Source organism: Kogia breviceps, chromosome 8 (assembly GCF_026419965.1).
Source record: "Kogia breviceps isolate mKogBre1 chromosome 8, mKogBre1 haplotype 1, whole genome shotgun sequence".
Taxonomy (NCBI): Eukaryota; Metazoa; Chordata; class Mammalia; order Artiodactyla; family Physeteridae; genus Kogia; species Kogia breviceps.
The window spans coordinates 70,087,448-70,109,691 of record NC_081317.1 but is presented as its reverse complement, the minus strand read 5'-3'; the positions used below and the strand labels follow the sequence as shown (position 1 = coordinate 70,109,691).

Below are 22,244 nucleotides of genomic sequence, written 5' to 3'. Positions count from 1 at the left end.
ATAAAAAATACAACCATTGCTTCAACCCAGCTATTCGTTGGAAATTCTCCTAGATTTTACAACAGCTGTCTTCCAGCTTAAACCCTCATTTCTTTTTCAACAAAAGCCAGATTAATATATCTAACTCAAAATGAAAAGGCAAAAAAGAAAGTACTAAATTAATTGGGTTTTCATTTCTATTTTTGTTCAAGAGAGTCTCCAACTGAGAATGCTGATTTTAAGTATAAGACCATGTACCTTTTATATGGCTTCCTTTCTTATTTTCTATTAAAGAATGTTGAACTGTCGGAATCATGAGAAATTGTAGACAGGACCATGAAACTTTGCTCCAGGCAAAGCTTGATTCTTGTTCCGCCATTCCTACTGAAATCCAATATTTAAGGTCTCTGTGGTCATAGTCCATCGTAAAAAGTATATTCCTAGTGCTCGACACCGTTTTTAAAAAATATCTTTCCCTTGGGCCTTGTAGAATATTTTCCAAAGATTATTTAAAATGATATCCTCAAAACTTCAGCTTTACCGAGGCTGCCAGTGGTTCTGTTCTCTTCCAGTTTGCCTCTCCTAACTTAGTGGAATGCCAGGCCTCAGGGCATCAGGATATCAGGGCTCTGGTTCCAGATGTATTATTGTTTGGTTGTGTGACATCTTGGATAAGTCAGTTCAGCTCTCTGAGCCTGCTTTCTTGCCAATACATTGGAGTCATGAAGTAAGAGATGGGGGTGAGGAAGAGAGCACAGCCCGTCTCTCCTGCCTGCCCTTCTTTGACTTTGTCTTTGATGGCCCTAGAAAGGACTATGTGGGTTTGCCCTGGTCTGGCTCTAACTGACGCTCAACCGCCAAGAACTAAAACTCAGACGGGTGTTCGTGAGATTTTTCTCCTTGTTCTTAGCCAGGCTTTCTCTCAAAAATGCAGCCTGACAAGGGGTTCTGTAGCATGTTGGTGGACTCAGTACCTGATCTAGTGTACAGGACTAACTGGTTGTCGGTAACATTTGGGTAGTTGAGCTGAGTCCTGTGCGCCGACAGTATATGATGGACAGGATACCAGCGTGGTAGAGCCAGTGAAGGGAATACCTACCTGCCACCGGGGGCTGCTTTCTCTACTCAGGTAGCTGGGGGCTTCAGCAGTTCTGTACAGACCAAGACCAAGAATTTTCTAGTTCTTTGCCATCAAGAAGAAACTGCCCACCTTGCCATTTTTTTTAAACCCTTGTACCAAGCAGAGTACAAAACAGGTGCAAAAATGGATCTGTTTTGTTCATTGAACCATATCAACTCTCCTCACCAAATTATCAAGACCAAATCTGTTTGCATTTACTTTAATTAAAAAAAAATACACTAATGTCATGGAACATTATTGGAAGGTCTGGGAAGTATATTGTGGCGTCTAACAGATTACATTGTTAACATTCCAGGGGAATCCCTGGCATGAACATGTGTTTTGCAAAAGAATTAACAAGCCCAGTTTAGGGGTTTTATTTGCCACCATTTTATCATGTTACACAAATCTAATGAATGACTGTTTATTAGTAGTTTTATAAATTGTATCTTTCTGTGTTTTTATAGTCAGCACCCAGAACACCTGGAGCTTAATATTTTTTAAGAAAAGTAAAGTTTAAAATAAAGTTTATTTGGAGGGATTTTCTCCATCATAAAAGCATAATGAGAAATATGGAAGGCGGAGGGAAAGAAAATAGAATCACCTGTGATCTCACTGACCTTCACATACCCAGGTTAGAAAAGGAGCCAAGTAAAATCACAGACAGGGATTACTTTGGTGCCATGTTCAGGATTATTTTTAACCTGTTATGAGGCTTGGCTCTTCTGTAGAGTTTCGATAAATCCCAAGCCATGATGACCATCAGGCCCCGGCCTGTTGTTGGTAGTATTTGCATGTCCTTCCATTCAGTCTTAAGAACACCCTGTTTTCCTGGGCACCCACTGGTAAGGGACTGACTTTCTTTTAAGGACCGTTAAAGCACACGTGGGGGCTTGCCTTCCCACACTGGAATAGCGATTTTTGCTTCTTCTCATAAACAGGGCTTTTATGTCTCCACTTCAAGTATCACAGGCTGTTTTCCCCTCTCTTTTAAAGACAGCTTTCCAATTCCACCAAAAAACTGTTAGAACTCAGTAATAAATGAATTCAGTAAAGTGACAGGGTACAAAAAAAGCAGTATGCAAAAGTTAGTTGTGTTTCTATACACCAACAACAAATTATCAGAGAGAGAAATTAAGAAACGGTACCCCTTAGAATTGTATCAAAAATGATAAAATACATAGGAATAAATTTAACCAAAGAGGTAAAAGACCTATACACTGAAAACTATATGTCACTGGTGAAATAAATTGAAGAAGAGACAAAGAAATGGAAATTTCTATTTCATGCTCATGGATTGGAAGAGTTAGTCATGTTAAAATGTCCATATTACCCAAAGCAATATATAGATTCAGTGCAATCCTTATTAATTCCAGTGACTTTTTTTTTTTTTGAGTTTTTGTGGTATTATATTTAGTTATCTTGGCTGGTTTAATCACATTGTTGTTGTTGTTTATTTTTTGGCTGTGCCACACGGCATGTGGGATCTTAGTTCCCCGACCAGGGATTGAACCTGCACCCCCAGCACTGGAAGCATGGAGTCGTAACCACTGGACTGCCAGGGAAGTCCCCCAATGACATTTTTCACAGAAATAGAACAAACGATCCTAAAATATTTATGGAACCGTAAAAGACCCTGAATAAATCTTGAGAAAGAAGAACAAATCTGGAGGCTTCACTCTCCCTAATTTCAAACCGTATCACAAAGCTGTAGTAATCATAACGTTATGGTATTGGCATAAAAACCAGATACACAGATCAGTGAAACAGAATAAAGATCCCAGAAGTAAACCCATGCATATATGGCCAGTTAATTTATGACTATGGAGGCAAGAATATACAATGGAGAAAGGAAGGTCTCTTCAATAAATGGTGTTGTGAAAACTGGACAGCAGAAAGATAAAACAAGACCATTGTCTTATACCATACACAAAAAAATTAACTCCAGATGGATCAAAGACTTGAATGTAAGATCTGAAACAATAAAACTCCTAGAAAAAACCATAGGCAGTAAGCTACCTGACATCAGAATTGGTGTTGAATTTTGTATCTGACTTCAAAAGTCAGTAAAAACAAAAATAAACAAGTGGGACTACATCGAACTAAGAAGCTTCTGCACAGCAAAGGAAACCATCAACAGAATGAAAAGACAACCTACTAAATAGGAGAAAATATTTGCAAATTATATACCCAACAAGGGGTCAATATCCAAAATATATAAAGAACTTACAAAAATAGCAAAAAAAAAGAAATCTGATTAAGAAATGGGCAGATGATCTGAATAGACATTTTTCCAAAAAAGACATACAGATTGCCAACAGGCATTATGAGAAGATGTCTCATCGTAAAGGAAATGCAAATCAAAACCACAGTGACATCACTTCTACCTGTTAGAATGGCTATTCTCAAAAAGACAAGAAATAACAAGGGTTGGTAAGGATTTGGGGAAGAGGGGACCTTCCTGCTGGTGGGAACATTAACTGGTACAGCTACTATGGAAAACAGTATGGAGGTTCCTCAAGAAATTCAAAATAAAACTAGCCATATGACGTAGCCACTCCACTTCTGGGTATTTATCCAAAGGAAGCAAAATCACTATCTTGAAAACATCATATGCACCCCCATGTTTACTGCAGCATTACTTACAATAGACAAGATACGGGAACAGCCCAAGTGTCCATCAGTGGATGAATGGATAAAGAAAATGTGGTGTATATATGCAATGGAATTCTACTCAGCTGTAAAAAAGAGAAAAGAAATCTTGCCATTTTCAGCAACATGGATGGACCTTGAGGGGATTACGCTAAGTGAAAGAAGTCATACAGAGAAAGACATACCATATGATTTCATTTATATGTGGAAATTAAAAACAAAACATATGAACAGACAAGAGAACAGAATGATGTTTGCCAGAAGGTTAGGGAGTAGGTGAAAATGGGTGAAGGGAGTCAAGAGGTACAAACTTCCAGTTATAAAATAACTAAGTCATGGGGATGGAATATACAGCATGGTGACTATAGTCAGTAATATTGTAGAGCACACTCGAAAGTCGCCAAGAGAGTAAACCATAAAAGTTCACATTGTGTGGTGATGGATGGTATCAGGACTTATTGGCGGTGATCGTTTTGCAAGGTATAAAGATGCTGGATCATCATCTTGTACACCTGAAACCTATATAATGTTATATGTCAACTGTACCTCAATAAAATTTTTTTTTTTTAAAAATAAAGATAACTTTTCACCTCTCTCCTGTTACACAGTTGGTGGTTTGTTTTTTTTTTTACTGTCATTAAGTCAGTTCACATCACACCATACCCCTCCCTAGGACTGAGTTCTTAATCCAAGTTTATTCCCATAGAATTTTCAGGACTTTTCTTGAGCCAAATCAGACCCTTTCTCTCAGTTCCTGTACATCCTCTCCCTTCTCTGTACCATACAGTGCTAGGCTGAGTGCTGTAAATAACGCATCGCACCTTAATCCCCTTACATACTTGGAATAGGTATTATTTCTCCCATTTTACAGATGAGGCACTAAGCCTCATAGCCCTGGAAGATGGTTTTGGGATTTAGCATTTAGTTTGTTTTTAAATATTGAATGTTGAATGCATTGCCTTTTAGATTTTGAAAATGCACATCAGGGCAAGTCTGTGGGAGTATGGGGCTTGGTAAAAGACAAATCACATCCCAGTTCACAGCCCCTTTTACCCACTCAATCTACCTCTTCCTGGCCTGCTGTTTTGGCCGCTGCTTGAAAAGGTGCAGGAGCTCAGGTCAGATCAGCAACAGGTGAATCTCTTGATGACCCTGGGAGGACCCGCTGCTCAAGAATGTCAAGACAGCCTCCTGGACTGGATGTAAGACACACCTCGTGAAGGCTGCTAGCCCCACCACTCCTCGAGAAAGGCCTCCTTTGTGGGCTTCCTTCTACCCAGCAGCGGGCTCGGGGCTTTGGGGGACTCAGGTCAGTTTCTCTACCCTTCTTGTTGCCTTCTTTCTAGGGGGGCCAGGGCCCCTCCCTTTCTCTTCCTTACCTGTTCGCTTGAGTTGCCCACACAGCTCTGCCCCTGAGCTAAGTGAGAGGTGTTGATCTTCATGGCTTGTCCCGCTTAGAGGGTCCTTTCTGCCAGTGGGGTTGGATATCTTTTTTAAACCATTTAACTCCCAAAGCTGGAGGAGGGCAGAAGATTGTATAATTACCAGTTAAAATAGAGGCAGTTTAAAGAGGTGGGCTGCAGCAGGGCAAACAGAAACGCAGAAATCTTCATTTTGCCCCATTTATCTGGCTTAGTTTAATTCGCTGTATAATCCTGTAGCCGTTCCTTGAACAGTAATCTTTTAAGCCAGACCTTAGAATGTACTTTCCTGGTAAACCCTGTCATTTTGAGAAGGAAAAAGAGTAAACAGTAAAGACTTAATTTTATTTCAGCAAGATTTTGGGGTCCCACTGGTAAGCAAGGCATCAATCTAAATGCCTTGGAAGGCTATTTTTATTTAAATGACTTTTTTTTAAATTCCAAAAGAGATTTCAGATGATAGGAGATTCAGACATATTTGAAGACAAAGCCAAAACTCATACCAAGCAGATTTAAATAAATAGTGAATAAAAGTACCTGTAATATAGTGTGAAAGTAAAGGGAAAAGAGATCAAGTACAGTATTATGAATGAAATGGCATTTTAGGCATTTCTGAAAAGATGAGCAAGATTTGGATAGGAAAGAGGGGTCAGGAGGAGCAGGGTGCCAGGCTAAGGGAACTGCAAAGAGACATGGAAGTGTGACTCATGCTACTGTGACCCTCTGCTGGGACTTAAGAGTTTTTTGGGTTTTTTTAAACATCTTTATTGGAGTATAATTGCTTTACAATGGTGTGTTAGTTTCTGCTTTACCACAAAGTGAATCAGTTATACATATACATATGTTCCCATGTCCACTCCCTGTTGCATCTCCCTCCCACCCCTCTAGGCGGTCACAAAGCACCGAGCTGATCTCCCTGTGCTATGCGGCCGCTCTCCACTAGCTATCCACCCTACGTTTGGTAGTGTATATATGTCCATGCCACTCATTTGTAGTGAGGTGGATGGACCTGGAGTCTGTCATACAGAGTGGAGTAAGTCAGAAGGAGAAAAACAAAAACCGTATGCTAACACATAGATATGGAATCTAAGAAAAAAAAAATGTCATGAAGAGCCTAGGGGTAGGATGGGAATAAAGACACAGACCTACTAGAGCATGGCCTTGAGGATATGGGGAGGGGGCAGGGTAAACTGGGAGTTTTTATAGAGACTGGAGTGGAAAAGAAAAACTAGGGTGGAGGCTATGCGTGACCAAAGAATCTGGGCTTTATTGTCTTCCACAGAAAGAATGGCAAGCCTGAAATTTTCTGAAATCTGAGAATGAGTGATGTGTCCCTCCATTTAAATGGAGAAAGATACCATTTGCATTATAAAGGATGAAGTTAAAGGGCCCAAGAGAGAGGATGAGGGAGACCCCCTCAGGGAGGCCATTATACAATATTTGACCCTGTGAAGGGAAAACCAGACCGAGGGCAAGGAGACGACTGTTGATCAACTATATTAGAGGTAACTGCGGTGACTGACAGGATGTGGCATATGAGAAGGGAAACTGATGATTTTAAAGGTTTTAAATAGAAATTCAGGATAATTGGGGGTGGGGGTAGGGAATGCTGCTGCTCTTCAATAGGATCCAGAAGTGAAACATTCGTTCTGTTGGAAGAAAAGTGACGGATTTAATTTGGGACTTTTTTTTTTTTTTTTTTTGCGGTACGCGGGCCTCTCACTGCTGTGGCCTCTCCCGCTGCGGAACACAGGCTCCGGACACGCAGGCTCAGCGGCCATCATGGCTCACGGGCCCAGCCGCTCCGCGGCATGTGGGATCTTCCCGGACCGGGGCACGAGCCCTCGTCCCCTGCGTCGGCAGGCGGACTGTCAATCACTGCGCCACCAGGGAAGCCCTAATTTGGGACTTTTGGTAGGATATTGCCAATCCTGATTGGCAACTCCAAAGAGAAGGCCAGGCTAGAGAGAGAATTCTTGAAACTGAGTGCCTTGAGGTCACACTTGAAGCCAGGGGCAATTTGGATCTCCACGGAAGATTCTACATCCAGAATACGGAATTGGACTCCTCACAGGTAGCGGCCATCAGTAGTGAGGGGCTGCTCAGAGAGCGCTCAGCACACGGAGGATTGTGAGTCTGTATCCAGACTACTCGGCAGAAGGCACCCCCGTCTAGGAGCCTTTCACGGGGTGTGTCTCATAGCCCCTCTATGAGAGCTGTTTGGAAGTTCCCCAGGAGCAAGTCCTCCCAGGCTCGTTAAGAGACATCTCACCTGTTACTGATGAGGACATCAGACTTATTAGTGATGCCTGCTGTGTACTCAGAAGGGGCGACTGACCACAACTGACTGCATATTTACAATCAGTGAGAATGAAAAAAAGAGGGCCTGAGGAAAACTTGGGGAAGGAAAATGTGGTGAAAAAAAGGTAGGAATGGGTTTCCCTGGTGGCGCAGTGGTTGAGAGTCCGCCTGCCGATGCAGGGGACGAGGGTTCGTGCCCCGGTCCGGGAAGATCCCACATGCCGCGGAGCGGCTGGGCCCGTGAGCCATGGCCGCTGAGCCTGCGCGTCCGGAGCCTGTGCTCCGCAACGGGAGAGGCCACGGCAGTGAGAGGCCCGCGTACCGCAAAAAAAAAAAGAAAAAAGAAATCCCAAGACCGGAGCGTTTAAAGGAAGGAGAGATTTTAAGTAAGGAGCAATGGAAAAGAAATAAAATAGGCTTTAGAGGAGATTGATATGGGATATAGGAAACTTTGGGCAAATCAGTGTCCTGGTTGCCAAAGGAATTTTACTGTGTGGTCAGGAAGTAGCGTCGTCAGTATCGATGACTGTAGAAGTTGATAGTAAAGGGAAGGTTAGAAGTGGGATGAGGACTAGAGAGTGATGTAGGGAAGATAGGGTTTGATGCTAGAGGTGATAACTTTGTACCTGAGGGTTAAGAGAGAAATATCTAGAACAAATAACACTTGAACTCAATCGCAGTATTCAGTAAGCTGGTAGATACCTAAGAGCAGTTTTCCTAGGGAACCCTGTCTAAACGTTGAGTTTGTGTTCGGCTTATATTTATACTCCCTAACTTTTCCCTCCCAGTACTGTGCTAGATACTGTAGGGGAACTGAGAAAAATAAGGCATGTTCTCTAAGGGGGGAAAAAAAAAAAGACCTTTCACAGCTGGAGAAGATCCTGAGTAGAGGGTGGATCACTGAAGCAGGGACCACAATCAATCAGCACAACGTACGAGGGTTTGGGAAAGACACTCCAGGTGAGGAGCGTGAGAAATCACACAGACGGGAAGAAGCATGGCAGCTCTGGGGAGGGACCGGGCTTGTGATCCTTGTTCTTCTGTGTTCACATACCAGGAAAGAAGGCAGGTCAGAAAGGGGAAAATCAGGTCATGGTGATCTCAAGGCTCCAGGCATGAGACTTGAGTTGATCCACTGAGGAAAACTTAAGAACGCAGAATAGGGTGGTCACGTGATGTGAGGGGTATTTAAGATCTGACCAATGGGGTGTAGCCCATAACGACCTAGGAAATACTCAGAACGGAGCTCTTACGTCTCAGCGCAGGGGAGAAAAGGACTGGATGACCAAAAAAAGAACAAGCAAGCTAATAGGACATTCCTTGTGATCCCTATTCCACAAAGGAAAAAAAAAAAACAGCAGAAGCAGTCGCCTTGACTGAAATCATCAGAACCAGTAGCCGGTCTGTCAATGAAAATATTAGTTAAGGTGAGAAAATGACACATCACTGGTATGTAGATGAAAACTTTAATGAAAAACGTAAGGTATATCTGTTTGCCACATTTTTGATGTAAGGCTGGGGTTTCCTCCGAGCTCGCTTACTAGAATACGGTGGTCTGTCTTACATCATGTATCACTTAGGATTTCCAGTATTGCTGTTTTTAAGAGTGAGAATTTTTTTAAAAAGAACTTTTAGCTTTATTGCAGTATAAATGACAAAATTGTAAGATGTCAGGTATACCTTGTGCTGATTTGATACACGTTTGCCCTGTGGAAGGATGCCCCTCGTTTAGTTAATTAACCCATCCTTCACCTGAGGGAGAATCCTAGTACTAACAAAGCAAACTGAGGGCAGGCTCTTCCCAAATTACAGGGGTCTAGTCCTTGCCAAATTCAGCAGTATTTTGTTTTGTTTTTAAGCGACTAGTCTTTTATGTCTTTGATTGTACTCGCTGTTTATAGAAATAAGAACCCTATTTCTTTTCACAACGATATTTAATTTTATGTAATATCTAATTGAATTATGTGGTTCCAATAACAAGCATAACTGGCTTCAAGATGTTGGGCAACACAGTTGGGTGTTGGTACAGAGGCAGGTGGAGAGAACAGAAGGTCCATGCTGTGGGTAGAGTCGAGTGGAGGTCCATTGAGGGGGACTTCTGGCTTCCCTCAGATTTTCTTTTTTTAAAAGTATAGTTCTATATAAATATACAATTTTAAAATTAATTAATTAATTAATTATTTTTGACCACGTTGGGTCTTCGTTGCTGCGTGCGGGCTTTCTCTAGTTGCAGAGAGCGGAGGCTACTCTTCACTGCGGTGCGGGGGCTTCTCATTGCGGTGGCTTCTCTTTGTTGCAGAGCACGGGCTCTAGGCGCACAGGCTTCAGGAGTTGTGGCTCACAGGCTCTAGAGCACAGGCTCAGTAGTTGTGGCGCATGGGCTTAGTTGCCCCACGGCATGTGGGATCTTCCCAGACCAGGGCTCGAACCCGTGTCCCCTGCATGAGCAGGCGGATTCTTAACAACTGTGCCACCAGGGAAGTCCCTTCCCTCAGATTTACTCAGGTGCGTACCTTGTAAAATTTCTCTAGATGCTTTATTTCTGGAATGCATTTTAGGGCATGTCTTTTACATAGGAATGCCACTGCACATTAGAACCCGTCCCTATGTTTGTCTGCCCCATGCAAATTGCTGACCATGTGTTCGTTGTGGGGATTTCTGATTCTGCCCGTGTTGATTTCAGCTGGTCCCAGCAAAACTGCTAGTCCTGGCTTAGGATACCACAGAGGTATGGAAACAGTGCAAGGCCAGAATAGTGCTAAGTGTGCTTACTAGTAAACCCTGGTCATATTTACCTCTGTACTTGTTTGTTTGTGCTTTAAAACTAGAGATTCATTTTAAAGTTTATTGCATTGCAAATTGTGTTTGCAACATATGTATATTGCTTAGCTAACTGGGGCTCAAAGTTCTGTTTAGAATTTTTAGCTTTATTGACTTGGCATTAAATAAAGCAGGGCAGTCATATTTGACAAATAGCCTTGTGTATACTTAGAAGTACCATACAGATACAACGTGAGCAAATCTAAATCTGAAATTATTGTACATTTCCCAGTTGGCTTCTCAACTTTAACTGGAACCAGACATTCGACACTCATAATGTGTGTGTGTGTGTATGTGTATGTGTGCGTACATATATGTATGTGTGTTCATATGCATGTATCTATATAGCCTAACCAGATACTTGTGTGTGTTGTGTTTATGGAATTGTGGCCTCCTTGGGACCAGCTACTCTTTCTCCTTCACACAGTATACTCTGCATATCCTGTTTGTTTCCTGTTATCCTCTTTTGTTTCCTGTTTGTTCATGGTTTATAGTAATAACATCTCAGGCCTATGTGCTACCTCATGACCTTCATTCAGCTTCAACTCTCACACCAATGTGGAATGCTCTTTCACATTTGTAGTTCAAATTCCTAAGGGAAGTGAACTAACTCAGCCAGTCACTCTCACTTGCGTTTATGCAGAGACCCTGAAGCCAGGCCCTGCCCTAGCCTAAAGACAGCCCATCCTGAGAACTGGGGCCCATTCCCAGTCCCACAGGGTGAGACCAGGGCAGGGAGGAGTTGCCTAATTTGGAATGTAAATGCCAGGCAGGATGTGCTTGAGGGCAGGACAGTTTCCCTTACACTCTAGGAGGGCGTGAAAGATAAAGGCTGCCATTAGTTATTCAAAGGGATCTTTTATATACATACACGCAGTCTTTTCTTTGCCCCATTGCAACACGAACAAATTTCCATTACTGTGATAGAGTTAAGAAAATCAGTCCCCCAACAACAAATTTCGGTTATCCTATGTATGAGTTTGCTTGGGCTGCCATAACAAAGTACTGCAGACTGGTTGGCTTAAACAACAGAAATTGATCTTCTCATAGTTCTGGAGGCAGTAAGTCTGAGATCAAGGTATTGTCGGTGTTGTGTGTCTGTGTCCTAAACTTCTCCTCTTAGAACACCGGTCAGAATGGATTAGGGTCCACCCTAATGACTTCATTTTACCTTAGTTAACCTCTTTAAAGGCCCCGTTCTGCAAATACAGTCACATTCCGAGGTCCTTGGGTTTAGGACCTCAACATAAGAAATTTGCAGGGGGACACAATTCAGCCCCTAACACCATGGTATACTGACTGTGTAAATTATAAGCTTTGCTGCTAGCTCTTCAGTCCACAAGTCACTATATAAATAACAGATGCATATCATGATCCGTGACCAATCACATCACTTCTTCCAAAGTGTGTTGGCGATTGGTCACTGAGCATCTGTTGTTCAGTCCATTTACGGACAGCAAAGCATGTGGCCGTGGTGCCTCCTCATCTCCCAGTGATAAACCCACAGAAATAATCAGGAGAGGAAATTGACCACCAAATGTGAAAATGGAGCAGAGAGACAAAAAGTAACAACACAGGAAGTGAAATTGGACGTATTTCGAAGATTTGAAAAGGGCAACATCAAGCTGAGGATAGGAGTCCTCATGAAAGTACAATACAAATCATACTGGAAAAGCCCTATGAATATATAAAAAGCAAGCTAAAGTCACCTTAACGTATTTTAGTGTAAATTGCACTAGGAACAGGAAGCCACTTATGGTTTGAATTTGAGTATTTACTTTGGATTGAAGACTATAACAATAATAATAATAAAAAAATCCAATCAGTTTGCCTAGTGTTCAGGCCGAAGTGTTGAATTTAGTTGCCACATTGAAAGAAAATGATAATTACAAGGAAACTGGAGAAGAACATACTACTGCTGGTAAAGGCTGGTTTCATCATTTCAGAAATGGGCATGAATTGATTATTGTTGAGTGGGCTTGGTGGTGCTGCTAGGGCACATGAGGGCATGACTGTGAAATCTGCACCCAGGTTCCAAAGATTAGTTAAGGCAGGAGGTTGTGAAGATCACAAATGTTTACTGCTGATGAGACAGATCTTGTTTGGAAGACAACCGTATCAAGAGCTTAAGTGAAGAAAGATGTAGGATCACAAAGTGGCCTTTGGAGTGGAATCTAGACATTCAGCCAGAGGAACTTAGTGAAGGCAAACCTACCGACATAATGAAGAAAATGGTTGTGATGAAAAAGATGAAGATGTCCCAGAGGAAGTGACACCAGCCAAAAAAAAAGAGAGAAAACTTCACATTAAGGGAACTGAGAGATTTCAAGACATTGAAAGGGCAAAGGATAAAATGTTGAAAGCTGATCCCTGGCAATTTGCCATGGCTTCGAAAAGACTCTTGCTCTATATCCTAAGCTATTTGATGAGAAGAAAAAGAAGCCAAGTGCTATCCAGATATTCTTGATACATTTTCTACCATTTTAATGTCATATTTCTAATGTTTTGAATTCGTGTTCTAAATACTCATTTTACTGTTTTTCATTTCCCTGTACATGCATAACCCACAGTAAGAGTTTTTAATGCTTTGATACAAGTTTGTCAGTGTCGTGGAATGATCATAATTTTCGCATTGATTATCGGAATGACTTTGTTCGGTTTCAACTTGCATGGTCATTTGTATGGTCCCTCACTTCCATGCAAAACAAGGACTGCATACGTGTGTGTGCGTGCGCGCATGTGTGTGTATGTGTGTCTGTCTGTCTTTGCTGGAAGTCTTCCTGAGATGTACCATGTTCTGTTTTTATTTGTGTTATTCACCTAAGCCTAAGCATAATTTAGCCTTTTCTTGATGATTCTGAGTCATCAGAATTTGTGCTGTAAAGTAGAATAACCTCCAAGTTCGAGTGTGGTTTATGCAGCCAAACTTCCAGATTTCACGTCCTGGGTCTGTGACTGATTTAATTTTTTATTTGAAGTATAGTTGATTTACAATCTTACATTAATTTCAGGTGTACGGCATAGTGATTCGGTATTTTTACAGATTGTATGTACTCCACTAAAAGTTATTACAGGATACTGGCTGTAATTCCCTGTGGTATGTAGTGTATCCTTGTTTCTCACCTATTTTACACAGAGTAGATTGTATCTCTTAATCCTGTACGCTTGGTCTCTCTGTGCCTCAAGTTTCCTCATCTGTAAAATGAGGAGGATAACAGGATCTCATAGGGTTGTTGTGAGGATTGAATGAGCAAATGTGTATAGAGCACAGAGTGCCTGGCAACGTGGTGAACGGTGCGCTAGCTGCTACTCTTGCTGTCGGTGGTGATGTGATGGTGGTAGTAGTAGAAGGACTCAGGATGCCATGTATCTTAAGATGTATTGAAATTGATGTGCTTTCCTTCCTCTACAAAACGGCCTCAAACTACTGTGCTCTTGATTTCTTGTGTTGCTTTACTTATGTGGCCTCCTCCCTTGTAACCTGGCTTTTGGAGGCCTTCTTTACATCTGCCTCGAGCAAAACAAGCACCCTGCTCTTAACCCCTGTCTCATTTGAATTTAATGCCTTAACCACGGTGGGTTTACAGATGAGAGAATTGGCCTTGTGCTGGAGGCCTGTAAGCCTGGGTGAGGGCTCCATTCCTCCTGGACGGAGGGTCACGGGGAAGCCCAGAAGAGCAGTTTATTTGGCTCCAGGACTTGCGCTTCGCCATTTGTCATCATCTCCAAATGAGGTTATACTCCTAATCATTGTGTTTTACCTATCTGTCTCAGAAGCATTAAGTTATTGTTTGCAAGCATTGACATTATACCGCAATCTGTTACCTTCTTTTGGCATGTCCTCGTGTTTTTAGTATCCTGAGAACCTCAAAGTACACAGGTGGCCCAGGCCCCCCAGAGAAGCCCTGATCTAGAAACAAGCAGGTGGAGTTCTGGCTCTTAGGAGTTGATAGTAACTGGATGTATGGTCTCAGGGTAAGAAAGCAGAAGGGTATTTCTTTTAATTCTCCATTGTTGCTCTAAACCTCTTGCAGGCTCCCAAGTTCTCTCTTGGCTTCTGTGGTTGATTCCCCCAAGGGTGCTGGAGCATAGCACGTGCCTGACTCTCGTAAGAACAAAGGTGTTAATACATTAGGTTTGTAATGTGGTAGGGTCTACGGGACCAAAGGTTTTGTTGTTGTTGAATATCCCTATTACAAGAAAGTATCTCATACAAGAAACCTTAAATTTTTCTTAGAAGTTCCACTTATTGGTTGTTGTTGCTGCTGCTATTGCTCTGAAATCTCAATCCACTAAATCTAAGTCATTCTCTGGATAGAGTATTATGCTTAATACTGCCCAAAAGGTCCATAGTTGGTCTTGTGGCTGAAATAGTTTTTATAGTCCCTATACTTTTTCCTCTTCCCAACCTCAAATTTCTTTTACCTGAAATCTGTGCTAATTTACCTTGTCTCAACTGTATAAAGTGTGGTTCCCCTCTTCCCCTCCTCCTCCAGGTGTCCTTATGTGACTTCCTTATGCCATTTAGTGGGGAAACAAAGAGCCTTGGGTCATTTTGGCAAAAGTGATCTAAAGTTGTCAAACAAGAAACTGAAAAGCTCTCAGTACCAGAAATTCAGTTAAACTGAAGCTACATCTGCTTTCCCTTAATGGCCAGCATGTTGTGCATTTCAGTCCCCAACTCAAGGAGAGCTGGTATCTGAGTTGCCTCACAAATGAGTGAAATAAGAAATGAGGGTCTTTCAAATTATCATCAGTTAATTGCACCCCAGAGGGGAAAAAACAATTTTTTTAACTGTGCTAAAATCCTTAGCCTTCAGTTTAAGCTGTTTCATTTCTTGAGTATTTGAGGCATTTGTTAACAACAGTATAAAGTCTGTGTACAGGTATTTCCTTACATCATGGATATTTTCTTAATAACATTGAATGAGTGAATAATTGAGGATTTTTGAAAAGGCTTCCAGTTATTGGCCAGGACAAGACCAAACGTGCTTCTTGTTGAAATACTGTAAGGTTTGAGTTTGGAAGGAAAGCTAGCAAGATTTCACTGGCATTGTGTGTTGAGGTGTTAGGATGCGTATGAACCTGCAGTTGTTGGGGATTTTTCCTTAATATTGAATTTGGTTTCTTTTTCGGGGACTTTTTTATTGGGGTAAAAAACACATAACGTTAAATTTACTATTTTAACCATTCTAAGTTTATATTTAAGCACATTGCTGTGCACCCATCCCCATTCTCCACTCCAGAACTTTTTCATCATCTCAAACTGAAGTTCTGTACCATAAATCAATCACTCCCTGTACCCCTATTCACTTGTTCCCTGGGGACCACTGTTCTCCTTTCTCATGTAAGTGGAATCGTACAATATTTGTCTTTTTGTGTCCTGCTTATTTCACCTCTGGAAATTTGATTTTATGCATACTTGTTTAACAGATTGCTTTGAGGGGTGGTAATTGTTGACCTCAAAAATAAAACAATTATTTTATCAGCAAAAAGGAGCTTGTTCGGGAATAGCAGAGAATTGTTATTCAGGACAAGCGTGCTGTAACAAAAACCATAGGCAAGTCCAACAAACAAAGTAGAGGAACGTTATTTTATGGAGAAAAAGGAGGAAGTTGGGAGGGGTTGTTTTGAATAAAATTCCAATGGAGAAAAGGGAAAGTTCAGAGTGATAACTCAACTGGCTGAGTTGCTGGGTTAGTAGATTTCTTATAGGAGATGCAATGTACAGTTGACCCTTGAGCAAGGCCAGGGTTAGGAGCACTGACCATACCAGCAGTCAAAAATCTGTGTATAATTTATTGTCGGCCCTCTGCACCTGCAGATCCTCTACACCCAGCTTGGGATCCAACCAGCTGCAAATCATGTAGTGCTGTACTACAATATTTACTATTGAAAACAATCAGTGTGTTAAGTGGACCCGTGCAGTTCAAACCCATATGTTGTTCAAGGGTCAACCATACATCTGTTCTGGTTGGGTCCTGTAACTGGTGTTTCTGTCCTGTTGATTCTTCTCTTGAGCTCTGTAATTGACAATTCTTCCTGTAATTGACTGTGGAGTGGGGCTTTGTGAGGGCTCCCCCTTGTGGCCTCCTGACTCCATTTTCATGAGGCTTCCCTTTATTTTCACATGATAATTAAAAACTTAACAATTGTCCAGTTTCAGCCGTGGGTCTGAACTTCTGCATCCGAAAGTGCTACAGTCTTTATTAAACCGAGTGACTAAAATGATGTGGCGTTTTGATCAAGAGCTCCACGTTCAATTTTTTGTTGTTAAATATTCCTATTATAAGAAACTTTTTCATACAAGAAATCTTAAATTTTTCTTAAAAATTCCACTTATTGGTTGTTGTTGCTGCTGCTATTGCTCTGATTGTTTGGAGTTTCATTACGTGTATTATTTGCTTCCAGGTCTTGGCAGGGCTTGAGGGAGATTTGTCTCCCTCAATACTGAAATCAAGTTTAGTGGTCCGCAGGAAGCACTGGAATTGACATGTAATTAGCAACAATCCTGTCTTTACTGCTTAGCCCTCAGTTCTGTAACCCTCACCCTCACCCCCAGCAGCATCCTAGTCTGCTTCTGGAATCCAATTAGAGTGCTAAGGGAGGTGGACCCCCAGAGAGGAGGGGAGGTGAGAGGGAAAGAGAGACCTTGTCAGGGGGGCAGATATTTAAATTTAGAATACTAAATTTCACATTTCATATCCAAGAGATGCCCCATGCATTGTCTGGAATTGCTCTCGAATTGCTCCTTTCATTTTTTCTTAAGATGGTCTGTTCCACTGTAAGGTCTGTGCCGCACTGCTTGGTGAATTTAGAGATGCTGAGTGGAAAAGACAACCACAGTGAAACAATGCGCCCGGAGCTGGCTTGTGGCTTTTGTTTGCTTGTCCCTGTTTACCTATTCTTAGTCGTGGATCCGTTCTGCTGCTGCCTGGTATTGTGGAGTTACATATAATAGCACCCCACTATACCACAGGTTGAGAAGAGCAAAGATAATAAACACATTCTGGATTGTTCATCTTTCACTAAAAGATGTAGTGTGTGTCAGGATGACAGAGGGGCACGGCTGAACCCACGTGCAGCTGATTCCCGGGTCTGCTGTGTGCTCTGTGAGCTGCAAAGTGTTTCCTTTAAAACAACTAATCCTGCATGACTGTCGCTGCATTTTGTTATCAGAACCTACACACACACACACACACACACACACACACACACACGCTGCTTTCTTAACTCATTGGGGAAAGAGCCACTCTGTATCTCATCCTTGTACATCCTGTGTCATGATCATGTATTCTTTAAAAAAAAAAAAAAAAAAAAAAATGAAAGAGAGAAAAGGGGGGTGGGGGTGGAGAAGGTTGCCATCCAGTGGAGGAAGGAGTAATTCCCAGCTTCATTCAGGAAAAAACGCAGGCTGAAATATGCTTAACTATTTTAACTTGGCTGGGGATTTTTATCACCAGAAGGGTTTTTTCCTTCCATTTTTCCAAATGGGTGCCATGTGCCTTTAAGGGAAGAAGTGCCTCACCAAACTTCGCTGTAGTTGTGTCTCACCGTTTGGGTAGGGAAGGAAAGTGTTAATTTCTTATTTGTACACTTTTTTTCCCCCGACTTCCTTCCTATTCACTTCATTAAATCTAGAGGCAGTTCAGCATGGGAGCCGTCTGTATGTTGAATTAGGGCTCGCACTCTTGCGCAACACGTCACCAGTCGGAAACTGGGGGTTTGCTTCTGTGATTTATTTCAATATTGTGCTGGTAAAAGGTTTGGAAGGGAATTCTTTGTGGGGTAGTACTTGAGCATTGTGTAGCAAGTTTTGTGTGTGTGTCACTCGCCCCTAGCCCTGAGTGGTGTCAGTGAAGCCAGTTGAATAAATAATTTTTTAAAGAGGAGAATAGTTTAAAATTTTCCATGCATAATTTTACTTACAGGCGGGAGTAATCTTACTCCACTCGAAGTGCGAAAAGCACGGGGAAATATTTAGTGAATTGATTTCCATTAGAAAAAGACCCTTAGAAATCCCTGAACATAAAGCACTGCATATGGATGTGTTTGGGGTCTTTGGGGAGGAGGGAAGATGTTTTGTAGTTCTCTGCATTCCTGCATAAAACCTTAATTTAAGGGGAATAATGGTCAGTACTTTGTGTGTTTCCTTATGATTCCAAAACCTAAATTTACTAAGAATCTGCACGTATTAGCAATTGTAATAAAAATCGTTTCACTGGTTCTTTTTGCAGTTTAATTTGTTTTCGCTTCTTAGCTACTCCCAGATTTAGAGATTGAAAAGTCCAAATATCACAAGCTTATGCTTTGTTCCTTTTTTGCAAAATTAAGGGGGGAGGAGGTAAAGTAGAAATATTCTTTTCACAACTTCCCCCTCATCATTTATCCCACAGAAAAGAAAAACAATGAAAAATTTTACAGCATGAAACTGAAAGTGAAGTGTCACAGTTGTTCGGGATTTTCTTTAAAGAGAATAACATACTGTATTAAAATATTTGAGAACATGCACATTGCTTTTACTTAACATGCATTTAATGAAAAAGTCTTTTATCCAAAAAAAAAAAAAAAATCATCTTAGACTGCTCCAAAACCATGCAGCCTATTTTTTGCAAGGTACTAAAATGAGCTTTAAAATACAAAAATAAAAACTAAAAGCATACCTGCTTTTAATTTTTTAAAAATAAATTTGAATATTAATTTGTTTTCTTATTGGCTTAATTGTTCAAATGCAAGTAAGAGTCAGAAACCACCTGAGCTAAAATCTCTAATTCTGCTGCCTGGAATAATAAGGGGGAAAAAAATATGATAAGTAGTTGTCAATATTAAAACAGGCTGAAGGAGGAAGGCTTCGGGCCTTGTAGTGGGTAGAATGAAACAGCAGATTTGAGTATCCACAATCCTTTCAGTATTAAATTTTCAGTAAAATAAAATTACTTGTATATGAAAACATAGCCTTTCCCCAGCTCTCTTTTTTTTCCTGATCAGCTGATGAAGAGACTAGCAGCTCGCTGCTTTGCTGGCTTGTTAATTTTATCCCCACTAACTGTGATTTCCGATAGCCGGCCTGCTGATAGTGGTAAGGTAAATATCCTTTTTCGTTGCCGTCTTGAAGATTCAGTAGAACTACATCCCAGGCATGTGTAGGTGTGTAACACATCAAAAGCCGGTGTTCTCCGTATTTCTGTGTGTAACTGGGTGCTTGAGGAGAGCAGTACCATTAACTGTTGACAGCCTTGCATGCTGTATTTATTATTAGCATGTTCAGCCTCCAAGATTTGCGGGACAATTTCCTTTTCTTGATCTTCGCTTTAGCTGCAGTGTGTTTAGCTGTATAGTGGGTGTCCTGCTTTTAGGCAAACGAATATTAATGAAATAACGTGGAGCTTCTTTTTTCTTTTTCTTTTTTCTTTTTCCTGATAACCCATCAGACCTTGCCTCCTTCATAGTGGTTATCATCTGAACACTGTAGGATCGTGATGGAAATTGTCTTTTGATTATTAAGGCCTAGGCTCAGACTGTCCCTTTAGGATTCTGTCTGTGTGCATGTTGCTTCTCTGGGGTTGCACGTTGGAAGATGCATAGAAAACCTTTTTTTTCTTTTTTCTTTTTTTTTTTTTAAATCCCACTGGCGTTTTTAACATGCCAGGTTGTTTTGTGTTCTGCACCAGGTTTTCTTCACAAAACCTTTCTTTTTCAGAAGGCATTGTACATAAGTGAAAGAAATTATGTCTGAGCTGTAATCACTCTTTATATTGATTGTTATACTCACATGATCATAAATATTAGCCATGTTTGATGCTGTGGAGAAATGAAGGTAATTGCCTGATGATTAGAGCTCTTTTCAGCCACGAGACACACTGGAGGCAATATTGAGAGGCAGGAGGAACAAATAACATCAGTTATTTTGTGTAAGAAACTAATCTCGAAATGTAATTTCAAGGTCTTTTTAAAAATCTTCTTTTCCATGGTCAAATTTTCTCTTATCTATTGTTGTTTTTTTCTTTGCAGTTTTTGGTTTGGTTTTTTTTTTCCCTTTATTCTTCTTAAGTTTTGAGATTTGCTAGGGGGAAAAAAAAGTTTAAACTTCTGGGTCTGTCACATGGATCTTTTAGCCATTTATGAACAGGTTTCTTTTTATACCTGGTTGTTTTTATAGCTATTTTATTATCTCTCTGCATTAGTGCTGCTGGCTCTGGTTTAAAGCAAGCGTTTGCAGGTAATTGGAAAAAAGTGTTTTTTGTTTGTGTGTGTGTTCTTGACCTGGATGATTTAAGTGCGTTTACCCAGGAATGTGGCTTTGTACTTCCTGTTTCCTTGTTTACTAATTGCTACGTTAGAAGAAAATCTGGATGGAATTTTGATTTTATGTTGTGAATCATGAATAAATTGATGTTCAACCTCAAAGAAGAGAAGATCAAAGCTTATATGATTGTAAGGATGTAGTCTTAGGGAAATTTTTTCTTCACTCACCCCTTCTTTTGGTTTACCTTTTACCTTCTACAGTAATGAGACAATAAAGGTCTTTTTCTTATATTGAGCTGAAATGTCATTTGGTTTTAGTTATCTTGAAACACTTAAATGTATAGATCTTTTCATATTTGTCACATTCTTTGCTATTAGTGTTTTGGGCCTTCATATATTTTGCTCATGAAATAGACTTGGGTTAAAGATGCATTTATCCAATATGGTGGTCTTCTATTTTTTCTTCTTACTTCACTGATTACTGTTAACTTTTACTTTTTTTTGTTGTTGTTAGTTTTATTTTATTCTACTTATGTAAATTGTTTTCTTTTCGGTATTCTCTTGTCTTGAATTTTTCTCCTTCGTTCCCTATTAATAGGCCATTGAAGACGGCAATTTGGAAGAAATGGAAGAGGAAGTACGGCTTAAGAAACGAAAAAGACGAAGAAATGTGGATAAAGATCCTGCAAAAGAAGATGTGGAAAAGGCCAAGAAGAGGAGAGGTCGCCCTCCAGCTGAGAAACTGTCACCAAATCCCCCTAAACTGACAAAGCAGATGAATGCTATCATTGATACTGTGATAAACTACAAAGACAGGTGAGCATTTCATTCCTTCACCTCCATCATCTTCGTCAAGACCACAGGTAACGCTGCCTGCAGAGCAAGATTTATTAAGGTGTACGCTGGGTTCCAGGCCCTTTCTACCTCCTGTTTGATGGTTTTTGCTCCAGAGGTATCAGTAAACTTGTATTCTATTCAGAGAGACTGCTCTTGATATTTTGTGTGATATTTTACCAGGTGTTATTTAAGGTATTTGGAAATAGGAGTTTAGATGACAAAATTAAAGGGAAAAAAAACCTAAGCTGGAGAAGGGTTCTTAAGGATTTCCAAAATACCATCACTGATGTGGAAGGATTGGAAAGAGAGTGAAATTATACCTTTGGATTGAGGTGTTAGAGGAGAAAAAGAGTCCTATCACATATTTAAGGTAAATGTTCATGCTAGGACTTTGTTTTAAGCCAAACCGATGCTTGCATCAAAAATACCATGCCTTCTTTCCTTCCAAGACACTTGAATTTCTGAGCACTTGTTCAAGCCATCTCCCTCTTTCTCATAACCCTACCTAGACAGGATGGTTCTTCAGCAAATTTCCCTCTTTTTCATGGAACTTTTGAATGTGAACTTTGAGAAATCTGTGCTGGACACTATCCCCAGGCCATTTTTAAACAATAAACAGTTATTTGAAAACCAAAGTAAAGATGTTCTAGGGTGTCAGGCAGCCCTATATAGTCGACTGATAAACTGGTTAGGCTACATTTTGGTTAGTTGATTTGATTTCTACTCAGTAATCATGTGATGCAGTTTTAATAGGAAGATGACATCTCATTTCAGTTGAAAAATTGAAATTTTTTTCCCTCTAAGTTACATAGTGGCATGAATCAATTTTTCGTTACCAAAAATTCTTGACATTAACTGGTGTTGCTGTA

General features: G+C 40.7%; 1 protein-coding gene across 8 annotated transcripts in view; it reads left to right on the top strand.

Moving 5' to 3' along the window:
- Positions 1–22,244, top strand: part of SMARCA2 (SWI/SNF related, matrix associated, actin dependent regulator of chromatin, subfamily a, member 2) — a 176,355-nt gene that overhangs the window by 121,439 nt on the left and 32,672 nt on the right. For all 8 annotated transcript variants that reach the window (XM_067041601.1, XM_059071803.2, XM_067041602.1 and 5 more), the window contains one exon: positions 21,137–21,354. In XM_067041601.1, the coding sequence (XP_066897702.1) occupies positions 21,137–21,354 (218 nt within the window). The remainder of the gene's footprint in view (positions 1–21,136; positions 21,355–22,244) is intronic.